General features: G+C 31.8%; 1 protein-coding gene across 1 annotated transcript in view; it reads left to right on the top strand.

Moving 5' to 3' along the window:
- Window positions 1-2706, top strand: part of LOC129921478 (coiled-coil domain-containing protein 25) — a 104093-nt gene extending 101387 nt beyond the window's left edge. Inside the window, exon 3 of the mRNA XM_056003319.1 lies at window positions 2205-2706. Coding sequence (XP_055859294.1) covers window positions 2205-2666 — 462 coding nt within the window. The 3' untranslated portion in view covers window positions 2667-2706. The remainder of the gene's footprint in view (window positions 1-2204) is intronic.
- The last annotated feature ends 14021 nt before the right edge of the window (window positions 2707-16727 follow it).

A 16727-nucleotide genomic window follows, 5' to 3' on the forward strand; every position in this document is an offset into this window, starting at 1 on the left:
TATCCGAAATTTTCTCCGATCGAGTATCGATACTCGAAAAATTGTCAACTTCTTATCCGCAGCCAGATTTAAGTTTTAGTTTTATTCGCAGCTGGGTGTTGTATTTGTAATACATGGAAGCTCCCACTGCAGATACGGTTGTGCCAAAAAAACACGCCTAATGTATTCCATCTATAAAAATCAACCCTCGTTTTTCTATTTCATTTATGAAAGAATTTTAAAATGTTGCTAAACAATTTAATTCTTAGACACATGTTAGGACCCATCGCGAATTTTCATCGTTCAAATTTTCTGGCACAGAATTTTGTTCTACACAGAAAAAAATAGACCACATAAAATAGAACAAAAACAATAAGATTTTCCTATTTTCCTTCAAATCATTAGTCACCCACCTTACCACCTGAACCAACCTGCTATGAAAATGTTGATCGCGATTTTTGTTCTAGTGCCAAGTTGGAAAAAAAATGAACTTTTCACTCAAATTTTAATAAGATTTTCTCTATAAAAATAATAAGAAATCCTTATAAAAAAACCTTATTAGTTGTGCTTTTAATAAGATTTCCTTATAAAATGTATGGGCAGTAAAACAATATGGCAATCTGTTAGTTTTGACGTGGTCATATTTTTTTCTGTGTACGTGCGACATCTTTACTTGTTATATGATTTTTGCTTAAACTTATCGGTATAAAAAATTGAGTTGAATATACAAATACATTTTTATTTAAATCCTATACATATCTTGATTTTCGACATCCATATCAATTCTTTTTCACCAAAACCTTTGAAGATTAAAAATAAACACTCAGAAAAATTCAACTAGTGCTAACTGTAACTGATGGTATTGCGAACATAGGTTACCAATTTATTGATAGAATTAACTGGTTATACAAGCTAAATCCAGTGAGAGCAAATTGAGAAAATTGATTTATGGCCACGTTTCCAGTAAAAACACCGCACTGAGTGACGCTTGCCGTCAATTTTTTTGTAATTGATACATTGAGACATCAATTCCCAGTCAGTAAATACCAAATACTTAGTTCGACAAGAAAAATTAACTGCGTTTTATTTAATTTTTTTTTCTTCTAGTGAAAATGATTCAAATTTGATTTGTTGTTGTACTAAATTACCACCGATTAAAATGAGATATTTATATGGCTCACAAGGGCATGAAAGGTAGATAACAAATCGACCCAAAAACTTATCTTAAAAAAAAAAACAAATTTGCAACGGATATGGCAAATATTTCCTAAACATCATATCTACCATTAAATTTTGGGTGTAATTAAGAAATTTCTAATTTTTCCTAAAACTAAATACCCACCTCAAGAGCTTATATTCCCGGAACTTGCTTTGACTATTCTTAATTTCTAACTTTTTTTTTCGACAAAACTTTTTTTCAGGGATGTATTGGATTTAGTTCAGTTGTATGGTTTTTTAAAGTTTTTTGTATCCATATGACCATAATATATACTTAAGGTATTCGTTTTCAAATGAATTTTGGGGTCAGAAGGCCACAATGAAACTTATATGAATTCAAAGAAGTAAAATGAAAAAAAAATGTATCGAAATCTTTAGAACCGGTTTTTGAAAAAAAAAAAAATCGATCAAAAATTTTAGGTCGGAAGTATTCGTTCTAAAGGAGATATTAAAAAATTAAAAAAACGGTCTCGGAAATCACTTAAATACCGCCTCTTCTTAATTCCCAGCCAATCCATCAATTCGTTTTGCCTTAAGCTCGATATAGGAATGTATGGACAGACGAACAGCTGCATGGACGTACTGACAGCATGACGAAATCACCTCTTACGATCCTTCATCCTCATAATGGTTATGACACGAAAAAAAATTATAATAGAGTAGGTAATAAGCATTTTAGATTTAAGGTTTTGAAAGCAGTAGTGGCGAATAATATTTTTTGTATCATAAAAAATTGTGCAACGAACGGATAATGTAAAGAAAAATGCCAGCTTTAACACTGGTAGAAAATTGTTTTTTCTTTGTGATAGAAGAAAAGTCCAATAAAAAAAAGTTGGGCTGAAAATAATCCGAAATGTCTAGTTGTACTCAAAATGCCAATTTTTTACCAGCATTTTTAAGCGTTGCACCTCACTACATCCGCAATATCAATTTCTCAATTTAATTAATGCTCGAATTGAAAATCAACTTCGTTTGTAGTAACCAACAGACTTAAATTTTATTTTCAGGGACAAACAATAGATGACATACCTTCATCCGTATTGGAAGATGCTGCACAACTATGTAAAGCTAATAGCATTCAAGGAAACAAAGTTAATAACATTGATGTTGTTTACACAATGTGGGAAAATTTGAAGAAAACTCAAGGTATGGAACCCGGCCAAGTAGCTTATTACAAAGACAATTTAGTCAGAAAAATTCGTGTTGAGAAGCGCATTAACGAAATTGTCAACCGTCTTAACAAAACTAAAATTGAAGAACATCCAGACTTTCGGGCGCAAAAGGAAGCTCGTGATGCTGAGGAGCGAGAAAACAATAAACGGCTCTTGCGAAAGCAAAAAGAAAAGATGAAAGAAGAAGAGAAGAAAAAACTTGAAGAAGCCGAACTAAGAAACTATAAAAGTTTGATGAATGCCGAAAAAATGAGTACTAACTATGATCACGACAATGATTCAGATGATTTTATGTAATAGTTGAATTAAGGCAATATAAATAATTTTAAAAATGTAATGGTGATTAAAGCAATTTACATTCAAAATCCCTTTAATAGATAAACATTATCGATTATACATATACCATTCAGAGTTTGGCAAAAATGAATGAGCCAAAAATGAATGAGCCAAAAAAAATGTTTTGTAGAGCTAGTTGCACTGATTACGAAACATTATTTAAAAACTCAGTAACATCCCCAAAATCTGGAGTAAGGGGCAACAAAAATAGGTTTTTTGGACCCATTGAAAAAAATCTAGCTTTGTCAAATTTGAAAACATTTTAGATTTTTTTACAATTTTGGATAGAAGACATTAACCCATTTCCGGCTAGCGTTGCGTTTTCGCAACTTCATGTTTGACGACTTCTGGAACGTAATTGGTTAAAAATTGAAAAAAACTAAAAATTCATTTGGAAAGATAATTAAGTTATCTAATCTACCTGTTTTTGGATTTTTTTGTAAAATGGTTTTGTAAATTTTGAGGTAAAATTTTTGAACTTTTGAAAAATATAGTCAAAATTATAATTTTTTTAAATAGTGTCAGGTATAGGTAAATAAAGGTTCAAATTTTATTCTAAAATAGTGCTGACGTAAATTATTTGAAATGCTTGCTTGCCAGGTTAGATGAAAGCATAACGTTGCGTTTTCGCAACGCTCGCCGAAAGGGGTATCAAAATTTTTAAAATAATTTTTTTTATATATGGAGTATGAGTCAATTTTATTTGAGTATTTTTATGAAGAAATGAAAAAAATAAGGAAACACTGGGTAATGAAATATTGTTGAAAATAAAATAACACAATTTTTAATAAGTTATACATTATATTTTGTAATTTTATGCTTACAAAGAATGGGATTTTGTGCAGTATTCATCGAAGTATTTTGGTTGAATCGGGATATAACATTTCTTGGAGGAAAAGCGGTTTGGCTAGAACACTTGCAACATCGAAACGGAGCACTTCATTGGGATTTGCTTCCGTCTGAATCTCTGGTTCATTGTTTGTTTCTGATCGCAACAGGGTAATTTAAACAAATGTTCTAAATTCGAATTTTGGCATTCCCAAATTTTTTGCAAATGCAATATATTTTCCATACTTTCAGCAACGCTTCATCCAGGGCATTTGATAGTAAAATAAAATTGATCAGTTCCACTTTTTTACACGTATTCGAATCCGAAAAATTGCTTGTAGCGTTATCATAAAATCAATTCCACCCAGCGTTATGTTGTATTCACGAATTGAATTTGGCATTGGAATGTTAACAAGTTTTCCCTTTATTCGATCAAACAGTTTTGCCTCATTGATTGGTGGATCTATCAAATGATTTAATAAAACTGTTACAATTGTTGTTCCATCAGCGAACAAGTGCAATTTCAGTTTCGTTATCGAATGCAAAATCAATGAAACCACAACTTTTTCTTCAAAAATTGTCATATTTTTTAAGTTCATATTTTTAAGTTCATCGAAGCATGAGCCAATTTTATTCAAAATTTATAGACATCATTTGTAAAATGTAAAAAAAAATTTTAAAAAAGTTTTTGAAAAAAAAATTTAATTTAATTTTTTAACTTTCGATTTTTTTTTAATTATTTTTTTCTCTACACTAAACAAAATCTTAAATTTCCAAAAGATATTTAAGATAAAAGTACTTTGAACTACAAGAGCAAGTACGTGCGACCCAGTCGTGCATTTTATTTGCTATGCGTTGAGAATGAATCAAATTATTTGTTAGAAAGACGATATTTTAGTTGGTTAGAATAAAAAAAAAATTGTCGATTGTTACCGGGTGCTGATTTTGTTTATCGATGAAAGGAATCAATTCAGAGAAGTTTTAACTAGGTAATTGCACTACCATAAGGAATGAATGAACAGGCACTTTTTAATTTTTTTTGAAAACATCAAACATACTGTCATCAAAACGATATCGCAAGCGTTCCAGCCAATCCGTTTTTTCTTGCAAGAAATGTAATATCCCGATTCACATCCAAAATGCTTCGATGGGTACCACACAAAAAAATATTCTTAGTTAACATAAAATATCAAAATATAATGTATAACTTATTACAAATTTTGTTATTTTATTTTCAATAATTTTTCATTACCCAGTGTATCTTTATTTGTTTCATTTTTTCATAAAAATACTCAAATAAAATTGATTCATACTCCATACAAAAAAAATATTTAAAAAATTTTGATACCCCTTTCGGCGAGCGTCGCGAAAACGCAACGTGAATTTTCTAGAAAACCAAAAGCTTTTCCAAAAACCAAAAACGATAGTGTGTAAAATTTCAAGTTTCTAAGTCAACTGGAACTGGTAGCCGCCGGAAATGGGTTAAGACCTTTTAACAATGTATAAAACATGTGGTTTGGTTAAACCACCTAGAATTTTTAAGCTGAAAAAATTAAAAAATTCCATTTTTGTCGTCATTTACCCAATTTCGACATCAATTTAAAGTATATGTTTTCAAAACAACATGCTGTTTTAAAAATATATTCTTAAATAATATTTATTTCCAAAAACGTAGTGAATTCATTATTCCATACCTGAAACGATTTTATTTCTAGATTTCTAGACACCGAAGGAGCATTCAATAATTTTCATAACAGTGCAATAGAAAAAGCACTCACTGATCTTAAAATAGAAGACTGGGTTATAACATGGATCGTGTGCATGTTGAAAAACACACAAATCAAAAGTGAGCTAGTTGGGTCACATTAAAAAGAACGCATCTAGAGGAACCCCACAAGGTGGTACTCTTTCGCCTCTTCTCTGAATTTTGGTGATGAATGAGGTTCTCATCAAACTGAATGACAATGGTGTCAAGGTTATAGTTATAGCCTACGCAGACGATCTAGCTCTTCTAGCGACAGGAAAAAACCTGACCACTGTAAGGGAACAATTAGAAAGCGCATTATCCATAGTCAGTAACTTGACCAAGAGATGCGGTCTTAGATAAACCCCCTTAAAACAGAACTGTTACTTTTCACAAACAGGACAATTCCTCCTTTTGTAATGCCAAAAATTAATGATACCTTACTTAAGATCTCAGATAAGGCGAAATATCTCGGAGTGATCTTGGATAAGAAACTTAACTGGGGTTCAAACATCCGAGAAAGATATAAGAAACTACGTTTGCACTCTACTCATGTAATTGGGACCAAATCCCAAAATAATCATGTGGATGTATACCACCATCTTCTTCAATCCCATACAAAAGTTTATCATAAATACTTACATCTTGGTTTTTGGAGTTTAAATATTTTTTTGTATGTGTTTATGACAGGAATAGAAAAAAAGTTACAAATTAACAAATTGAACAAGGTATAACTTTTTTTTAGCATAATTTATGAAATTAACATTTATTGAAGAAGACACTGAAGAAGACACTGGTAAGGTTTTTGCTGTGCTGAACTCGAATCCGAAGTCAGAAAAATTCTATCATATCACGTTTTTGAAATATTCCTGTTAGAAAATCTGAAATGTCGTTTTTAACAGTTTCTAAAAAAACTAAATGTCTTCTTTTAAAGCCCGTTTAAATCTTTTCAATATCTTTTTTCTACTTTAAGAAATCTTAGGTTGAAGTCAACTTGTTTTGTTTATCTTCTCTGTACATAAAAATCGTGTGTTTATTTGCGTTTCCTAGCAAATCTCGAATAGTTTTTTGTCAATCGCTTTCAAATTTTAAAATAAGGTTTTATTTGCATTTTTGTAACTTCTTATCTCGGTGAGGTTGGTGAATACGCTATAATACACAGTAGAGCGTGGCCGGGTCAAGTAATTATATTAAAAATTTAGTATGCAGAAAAAATATAATTTTTTTCTTTTCAAAACAATATGTAAAATATTTTTAATTACATAAACAGCTTTTTGTTACCTTGTATATGGTAAAAAAAATAATAAAAACATCGATGTTTTTATTTGTGTGATCCCCTTGAAGCTGTTTCTCAAAAAATGAATCATTTTGAGTAGTTATTTTTTTAAATTAAGTTTAAAAATTAATTTTTTTGCTATTTATCAAAGAAATTTTAATAACTCATATATAATTTTATAAATTTAACTTTTTTTTTGTTATACGTTTTATAACAACACTCAAATAAACAAAATAACAGCAACAAAATTTTTCAAACATTTACCAAACGTGAAATATACACTCTCAAAGCTTCGCATAAATTCCTCAAAATATCCTCGATTTCCGAGGTACTCATGTTTCGAAGCTTATTTTGAATACATAACCTCGGTTATTTTCTAAGATAAATATGTTTTCATATGAGTTGACACTTCTTTATTATATTTAGGCCGTGTGCGAATTGCGTTAAATAGTTAATTCCGTGTTAAATTTTTGACACTATTGAGGTGAACAAAATAATTTCAAAAAAAGAATTTATTGTTTAAAATTTTGTCTGCCTTTTTTCTGACTCCTTTTTAATAAAAAAAAAAACAAAACAAAACCATCTGCAAAAAAAATTTAACTCAAATTTAACCAGGTCCCGGAGCCCAATAAATTTTTAACCAGCTGAAATTTTTTTATTCACCTCAATAGTGTCAAAAATTTTACACGAATTTAACTATTTAACGCAATTCACACACGGCCTTAAATAGCAAAAATATTAATTTCTAACAAAAAAAAAATGATTTATCATAAGGGGACGACACACTGTGTGAAGGCTCGAAAATGAATACTGGGGTTGGTGCAGGTTTCTACTCAAAAAACCTCAACCTATCCAGTTCTTTCAGGATCCCCGATTATAGCAGTGTCTTCCAAGCCGAGATCTTGGCAGTGAAAAATGCTGCTTATCAAATATCCATGAAGACGATATCATATTTTTCATTGATAGCCAAGCGGCAATAAAAGCGATCTCTGCCACCTTAATCAAGTCAAAGCTTGTTTCTTGCAGTCGCGGAGAGCTAAGGGTTTTTGGTATGCAGCATAATGTAAGACTCTGCTGGGTTCCCGGCCATAGTGATGTGTTCGGCATCATAATCCCACAATGTGAAGTAAAACGAAAAACATTGCCAACAATATTTTTCAAAAAACTAATGAAAGATGGAACCTCCTAGAAACCTCATCTATACATACTTATATTTGGCTTGAACTTGATTTCTTGAAAAAAAATTTCATTTCACCACACCAAGTTAAAACAAGTCCGCGCCAAGGTCAAATAAGTAAGGTAATTAAGCTCTGAAATACAGTTAAAAAGGGGGAACTTCACAAGGAGGGGTTCTTTCGCCCCGCCAAAACTCAAAACTCAAGGTAAAAAAATAGTAGCTTACGCAGATGACATACATATAGGTCGTTTCAAATCAAAAGTCTCATGGAAAATTGAGCAAAAATAAAAAAAACTCACTCGCTCACTGGAAGGAAGCATTTATGAGGCAGCTGAACTTTTTCTAAAATTACGATAAAATAATGAAGAACAGTTCTTGATATCCCTATTTTAATTAATTGATCCGTCTGTGAGATTCACTGGGTTAGCCTCAGAAAGCGGAGGCAAGTCTCCGCAAGGTAGCCACCTGGGACCTCTTCTTTTTATTTTAGCTATTAATGACGTACCGTTATGTTTACGTAAGAGTGAAATTCTTATTTTCGCAGATGATATGAAAATTTACAAAAGCATAAGCTCTGTGAATGACCGCATATCCTTGCAAGATGATCTTGATAGATTTGCTATTTGGTGTACAAAGAACGGTTTAAATCTCTACCCGACTAAGTGTCAGACGATGACCTCTTCAAAGAAAAAAACTCCTAGTCTGTATGATTATAAGATATCTCATCACACTTTACTCCGTGTGCATAGCTTTAAAGACCTTGGTGTTAACTTTAACTCCAATCTCGATTTCACAGAGCACATAAACCTGATTGTAAACAAGGCCAATTCTATGTTAGGTTTTGTCAAGCGTTGGTCGAAAGAGTTTAGGGACCCTTACGTTACATTAGCTCTTTACAACTGCTTAGTTCGCCCCCACTTAGAATACGCATCTCAAGTTTGGACACCTTTTTACAGCATCCATATAGAAAGAATAGAATCAGTCCAACGTAATTTTATTCGTTTTGCCTTAAAAGGCTTACCATGGACGGACCCTTTTAACCTTCCTTCCTATGAGCATCGAATCAACCTACTGCAGATCCAAACCCTGTCTCAAAGGAGAGTTAATAAAGACCTTGTATTTATTCATCAACTTATAACGGGTGTAATTGATGGCCCGGATCTGCTTAATTCTATTAATTTTAACTACCGGAGAGGTGCTTATAACTTTCGTAGCTTAGATTTAATAAAATTACCCCAACACCGTACTAATTATGGTATGCATGAGCCCTTAACTCGCATGTGTAAGCTTGTAAATTTGAATACTAATCTGTTTGATTTTAATATTAATAAAACTAGTCTGAAAAAAATACTAAAAACCAGTGTACCACGCTCATAAACTTTTTTTGTATTTATGTTTAATGTTTACTGATTCTTTTCTCATTTAATGTCTATATCTAATAGATATTATCTATATACCTAATTTTATGTACATATGTATACTGAGTTATTTTTTTCTCAACACTCTTGACTATTAAAACATTTTTGTTTTAAAATTTTGACACTTTCTGAAAATTAATTCTGAAAATGAAATATTAAATTTATTTTTTTTTGTTAATTTAAAATTTTTTTTTTATTTTGCATAGATATAATAAATGCTTGTACTAAGCAGTCCCAATCTTTGACCTTCCTTTGATATTCGTATCACCATTCTCTTTACTTATTTAGTTCTTTTTAATTTGTTTTTACCTTCAAAAAACACTAAAAAGTGCCGATACGATAATCATCCGCAAATGACTTCGTACTCGGTGAAAATGGACCCCAGCGCGTGCGGTATCTGGGGGGGAAAGAGGCGTGGGAATTTAAAAAAAAAAGTAAAAGTCTCCGGGGCTTGCTTCACTCCATATCCGCGGGCAATACAAACTGCAACGTTTCGGTGAAAAAATAGAAATTGGAATTTACCATAAACCAAGTAGTACAATGAGAACTATAACCATAGATTCACACACTCCAATCCAACATAAATAAAATGCACGACTGGGGTCGCACGAACTTGCTCTTAGAGTTAAAGTTGCTTAAATTTTTAAGACTTTTTATATAAAAATTTGGAAAAAAAAATAAAATTCGTTTAAAAAAAAAAAATAAAATAAAATCTGAAATTAAATTGCCCTCCAAAACAAGTATGCAGTTTTGATTGATATATTAACATGCATTTTTAGAAAAAAAAACGTTCAAAATCGTTAGAGCCGTTTTTTAAAAAACTAATTTTTTATAAATAATTTTTTGGAAAAAAAGTTTAAAAATAAAATTGGTATGCCATTTTTTAGAAATCATTAATCAACATCTAAAAACAAAATTTCAAAAAAATTCAATGTCCCGTTTTCGAAAATTTATTTTTCAAAAAAAAATTTTCAAAATTTTTTTAAAAATCCAAAAATTATTTCTTTCAAAATTTTATTTTTGGCTTATATTTAAATTATATAAATGCTTCTTCACAAAAAGTTTCGTTGAAATCGAATAAGCTGTTTTGGAGATAATCGGATTTGAAAAAAAAAAAACGGTTCTATGGCAGGTACCGTTAATAATGATTTTCAAAAAAAATTTTTTTCATTACAAGATAGACCTTAGCTTTAAACTAACATTTGAATTTTTTAAACAAAATCGTTAGAGCCGTTTTCGAGATATTTCAATTTTACTAAAATCGGTATATGACAAGTACCGTTATTTTTGGTCCAAAAAAATTAATTCCAAAAACCCCTCTGGAGAGTCGCCAAATAACGCTGCATACCAGGTTTGACATCAATCGGTCCATCCGTTTACGCTGTAGCTCCTTATACAGACAGACAGACAGACTGACAGACAGACGGACTTCCGGGACCCACTTTTTTGGCATTGTCTACCATCGTAATGTCATGGAAAAATGTTATCTCAACTTTTTTTTTTTTTACGAATGCATAACTTGATATATAGTACCTATATCGCAAGTAAAAAGCAGCATATCATTCACTAAAACATAACCTTTGTAATTTACGACTACATTAAAAATGTAGCTATAGTCAACGGATATAATGAAACGATGATAGAATTAATCTTTTACCATTCTCATAAAGCGAGAAACTCAAACCTTACAACTTTATACTCGCAACAAGAAAAAAGTTAAAAATCAGCGAGTATCCGTGAGTTTTGTACCCGAAATAACAAAGAAACTATAGAAAAAATTCAATGAACATTATGACATTGTTTATAAAAACAACAACAAACTAAGTTACTACCTTGGTTCGACAGAGGACAATACCAACGATTTATGTCGTTTTCTTTCACTCTATTAAGGAGTACTCTAAATTTTTACTCCTTTTTCTGGAGTGAAAGAACATAATGAGAGTAATTTTTTTTTTGTAATTGTGTGTGTGAAAAGGCAAAAATGGATAATTTCCATGAAAAAAATAGTGATAACAGGCCTAAGGAAAAATTTTATGAATTGAAAAAAAATGTAATATAAATAACATATGAAGCATAATAAGCGTTCGTTGATAAGTCTGCTTCTACAGGAAGACGCAAGGCGCAGAAATTATCTTTAAATTTCCTTTTGATTTTCGTTTCGGTGCGTCGCGCGTCTCTACACGTAGTATTTTTTTGCAGACGCAAATTTGACAGCTATTTTCTTTGGTTATATTTTGTTCTTGTTTTCGTATGATGACTTCTACAGGAAGACGTAGACGCACAAGATGCACTTAAGAACAAGGGAGAGAGAAGGATCGATTTCTCTTTTGCTCTTATGTGTATCTTGTGTGTCTACGTCTTCGTGTTGAAGCAGACTATGTGTTTTAATTCTAAAAAAAAAATCATCAAAATGTACAAAAAAAACAACTCCAGGGTCTATGTGCAACGAAAACTTTTGAATAAATTAAAAACGTTACTATACACGTGAATGATACACAACCGACGAAGAAGACTGCGCGACCGACGAAATAAAATAAAGCAGAACAGCAAAAAAAAGAACAAGATCAAAGAGAAACGTCAAAAAGAGTCACAAAATTTTTTACCGGGGAGGGACTCACGGTAGGAAATCTTCCTTCCCTTTTTTTCGAACTTTATTTCTCCCCTGCTCTTATGTGCGTCTTCGTGTAGAAGCGGACTTAGTTTTACTTTTGGTATATTTTTCATTACGCTTCTGATCGGGTTTTTCAGCCTAATTGACTCACACCCTTATGTCGTTTCGATTGGCTCTCCGGAAGCGTCCGGAATCATTCAGAAGCCTTCTGAAAGCGTTTTATTCGCACGAATATGACAGGCAGAACGCTTCTCAGAAGACAAATTCTCTTCTTGATTTAAAATCGGAATTCACTCGAGAAGCACCAATACACGAATAATTAAAAGTCAAATTAATCACTCAATCAATATTTTTTTTTATTTTTTGAAATAAATTAATTTTTTTCCGAAAATAATTTTTTAATTAATTTTCAAACTTACTTAAAATATTTTCGAAACCAACTTCCCTATTAATTTCTTCAACATTACCAATTTTTAAAAAAATTTTAACATTTCATTTGAAAGAAAAATAAATTAATATAAATATTTGACATTTGAAATTTAAAAGAAAAACACAAACAAAAAAAAAAAACAGAATTGAGTGGAAGCGATTTGACCTGTTCCATTCGATTTCAGAATGAGTGAATCCTTGAGTGAAACCAATCGAAAAAGACATTAGTTTGATAATTGTAAAATAAAAATATCCCATCAACGCAGAAAAAAAATGGGATTTTTTGTTATATGGCCCAGGATTTGTTTTGTTATTGATGAAGAACACTGGCTGAAATTTTTTTTTATTCGGTTTTCAATTTCATTTTGGAAAAAGTGAAGAATTAACGAAAAAATGGATGAAATATATCTGGCGGAATATAATACAATAGAAAATATATTCATAATGATTGTTTTTGTTAATAACAAAAGAGTTTGAAAAAAAAAACTTTTCGCATTTTTCACTTTTCAAACAAAATTTTAAAATGTCAAACGTCAAATTCATAAGTGTGTGTGCAAATCGGTGTAAATCTGACTAAAAATGTGGAGTAAATCCGGGGTACTCCGTAGTACTAAAATTACTCCGGAGTAATTTTTTTTTTTACACTTTTGTGGCGTCAAAGAACACAAAACCTTCAAAAGTGCAAAAATAGGTACTAAAAGGGTACTCTCATTGGAGTGAAAGAAAACGACATTAGATAAATCAGGTATTTATGCTGTAAAATGCAATGACTGTGGTAAAGAATACTTTGGACAAACGAAAAGAAGCATTAAAAAGAGATTCAATGACCATTTAGCCTGCATTCGTTTAAACCAACCCTAGCGACCGGCGTGTGCAATTTTGCCAATCTAGCGGTACTTAATTCTAATTCCAAGTAAACTTAATTTTTTTGATGCAAACCAGCCTAATTTTGTTAAGTATTGTACTTCAACAAGGGTTTTATCTATTTTCAAAATTATATATCTAACTATATGTCCAATATGTGGTATACGAGTACAAAATGTACCACAATGGGTGGGGAAGAGCCGACATCGAGCAAACGATTTTGGGAGTTGGTTCTTAAACTGTCTCTATTTCGAAAACGAAGCAAAATATCGAAACATGAAAATGTGATGTACGATTTTTCAAAAGATCAAAAAATTGGTTTTTGGCCTATGTACCTGAACAAAAAAAAAAAAAAATTAATGGTTTCGCACACCAGACGCAAGAAAAGTAAACGAATTCTAACACAGAATACATCAACGGAGATTTTAATCCCAAAAACAGGACGGATACACGAGGATACATTTTTAAAACGCTTTACAAAGTTAAACAACACCAAAATAACGACACTCTTTAGGTCTTCACACAAATGATTTTTTATTTTTTTTATTTTTTAGTGCACAAAAAAATTTACTTGCCTTAAATATTTCTTAAATGTTACTTAAAATAAAAAAAATAAATTTAATTTGAACAACTATTATTTTACTTAACCACGCTGTTATCAAAGTGACACAAGAAAACCAATGAGCTTTAAATTTTTTTCTCTTGAACCAAGCTAATGTTTGTGATTCTGTGGAACGGTAAATTTGATTATTTTCTTGTTTTTTTTTTGCCATTCTATTGTCTGATGTTTGACCTTTCATATGATACCAATTTTGTTGGGTATGGGAGACATATATTTTTCATTAAAGTACAGCTAGATTGCGAAAATTGCACACTGTGCGGCAGTCGCAGCACACGTCATAAAAGAAAACCATAATATTAGTGTAGACAATGTGCGTGTTCTTAAACAAGTGTGAAATGAGATGCAATTGGATGCATTCGAAAGTTTTTACATCCAAAAGGGCAATAACCTTCTAAGGCCGTGTGTGAATTGCGTTAAATAGTTAACCCCGCACTGAGCCAAAAAACAACGTAAAATCAATCTAAACCACTTTGAATCAATGGAAAATCACTACATTTTTAGCCTAAAGTGGAAAATGATTGAATCAAAGTAGCACACTTTAAATCAGAGTTGTTCACACATTAAATCAAAGTTGTTCACACATTAAATCAAAGTTTTTCACACATTAAAAAAATAAAAAAAGTGAAACTGGCATCCGCTGGGGATCGAACCTGCTATACCTGGGTTGACAAGCTTGTGCTTTACCACTGTGCCATCTCACTTATAAAAATTGATGTGACAAACGGTAAGTTAAGCATAGGACTACTTTTTAGAAAATTAATGAATATATTTTTCACCATTGATTCAATGTAGAACGGATTAAAAATTACTATGCGTTTTTTCTCTGGGTGCGTGTAAAATTTTTGACACTATTCAGGTTAATAAAAAAAATTTCAGCTGCATGGATTATTGTTAAAAATTTTTTTCTGCCATGATACTCCTTTTTAATAAAAAAAAAAAAAAACAAAACCATCTGCAAAAAAAATTTAACCCATATTTAACCAGGTCCCAGAGCCCAATACATTTTTAACAGCTGAAAATTTTACACGGTGTTAACTATTTAACGCAATTCACACACGGTCTAAATCAAGACAACGGCAATATCGAGTCTTGTACATTTGCTAAAATATAACAACACACTTGTTTTAATTTCATGTTTGTTGTATTTAACCGTTGTCATTCTTTCTGTGTTTGATTTTTACCCATCGATGCTTATCTTGCGCTTCAATCAACAGCCGCAGCCACAGCTTCAGTAGTGCAATGCTGATGACGAAACGAAAGGGTTTCGAAATGCATTCGAGGTTTGTTAACTATTGTTAAAAGAAATAATTTAATTTCGTTAATTTAATTTAATTTAATTTTTAATTGTTATCGGATTTTACGCTGTTCAACAAAAAATCTTGATACAATTATTTAATTATTTATCATTTGAAGGCAGTTGGGATAACTTTGCCGAAGATATTGTTATAGGACTAGGTTAAGATGGACCCGAAATGTCCAGTTTATATGATAGCAATTCTTAACTTAAAATTCTATTCACATCTTTTCATTTGTATAATTGGGCAGTAAATATTTTATTTTTCAATTATTTTGGAGTCGTCACCATAGAAATCATCAGATTTTTCATTTGTTTATTTTTTTTCTCTAGCATTTCTTTCATTCAAACAAGCATGATTTGTTGTTATTTTTGGAGTTGATTTGTCGCAATGAGCCAATAAAATTGAGTTTTTTGTTTATTTGTTCTCAATTTTATTGGAAGGGAGAAAATAAACTCAGAGTCAGGACTTTGGATTTGAAACGAGCTATAGTAGTTCTGATAACAGGTAAGTTTCTTACCACCGTCGGAGACATTATGGAACACGTACTGAAAGAAATATCTTCTTGGGCAGCCCGAAATGGTCTTGGGGTTAACCCCACTAAAACGGAACTAGTTCTGTTCACGAAGAAAAGGAAGCTAGGTTACTTTAGTCCTCCTAAACTTGATGATATTCCTCGGATACTTTCTAAAGAAGCTAAATATCTTGGAGTAATCCTAGATTCCAAGCTAACTAGGAATCGTAACACCGTGGAAAGAATGAAAAAAGCACAATGCGCTTCCTACACATGCAAAAAAACCTTCGGTGCACGATGGGGTATGCGACCTCAAGTCATCCAATGGCTGTATAAGGCGATTATTCGCCCCATACTTACCTACGGTTCTATCGTATGGTGGGAAGCTTGAAAAATGAAGCTCAAGAACCTTAACAAAGTACAGAGATTTGCGTGTATAGGAATTACAGGGGCACAAAAGTGAAAAAAAGTCTACGCCACAAGCAGGGTGGGAAATGATTTTAGACCTTCCAGTCCTAGACGATTTCATAAGATGCACGGCAGCTAAAAGCGCACTTTGATTAAAAGAACTGGGATACTGGAAGCAAAACACTTATGGTCATGGGTGTATCACGCAAATATACGACACAGTTCCTTGATTGGAAGCGACTACAGATTACATTCCACCCTTAGTAGATTTCAATAAAAAAAACTCCATTTTAATACCTGAAAGAAAGGGATGGGATCCCAATTCGCTTATCAGCGAACAAGGAATCCCCTTCTATACTGACGGTTCAAAAATGGAAACGAGAACAGGAGCTGGGGTGCTCTGCAAACCTCTCAATATTAGAGAGTCATTTAAACTCCCAGACGATTGTTGTGTCTTTCAGGCTGAAATTTTTGCTATAGAAAAAGCGGCAGAATTGGTACACAGAAAAAAAACTAATCTCCTCGGAGATTACATTCTTTGTGGACAGCCAGGCTGCTATCAAAGCTTTAGTCAGTGAGACTATAAGATCCAAGGTGATTTTAAACTGCAGAAAGAAAATCAATAGTCAGCAATACAATTTCCCTGGAAAAATTTCTCTATTCTGAAAAATCGGTATCGGCAATACTTTTTGAATGGAAAAATTTCCTAGGAAAAAATTCCCACACAAAAATACCTATCGGGAATGAAGTTTTCCCCCGAAGTATTTCTATCATATTTTTTATGGGGAACAGATTTTTTGAAACCAAAATGTACGTGTTTCTCTTTCAAAATATTC

The sequence above is a fragment of the Episyrphus balteatus genome, chromosome 1 (assembly GCF_945859705.1).
Source record: "Episyrphus balteatus chromosome 1, idEpiBalt1.1, whole genome shotgun sequence".
In the NCBI taxonomy this organism is placed as follows: Eukaryota; Metazoa; Arthropoda; class Insecta; order Diptera; family Syrphidae; genus Episyrphus; species Episyrphus balteatus.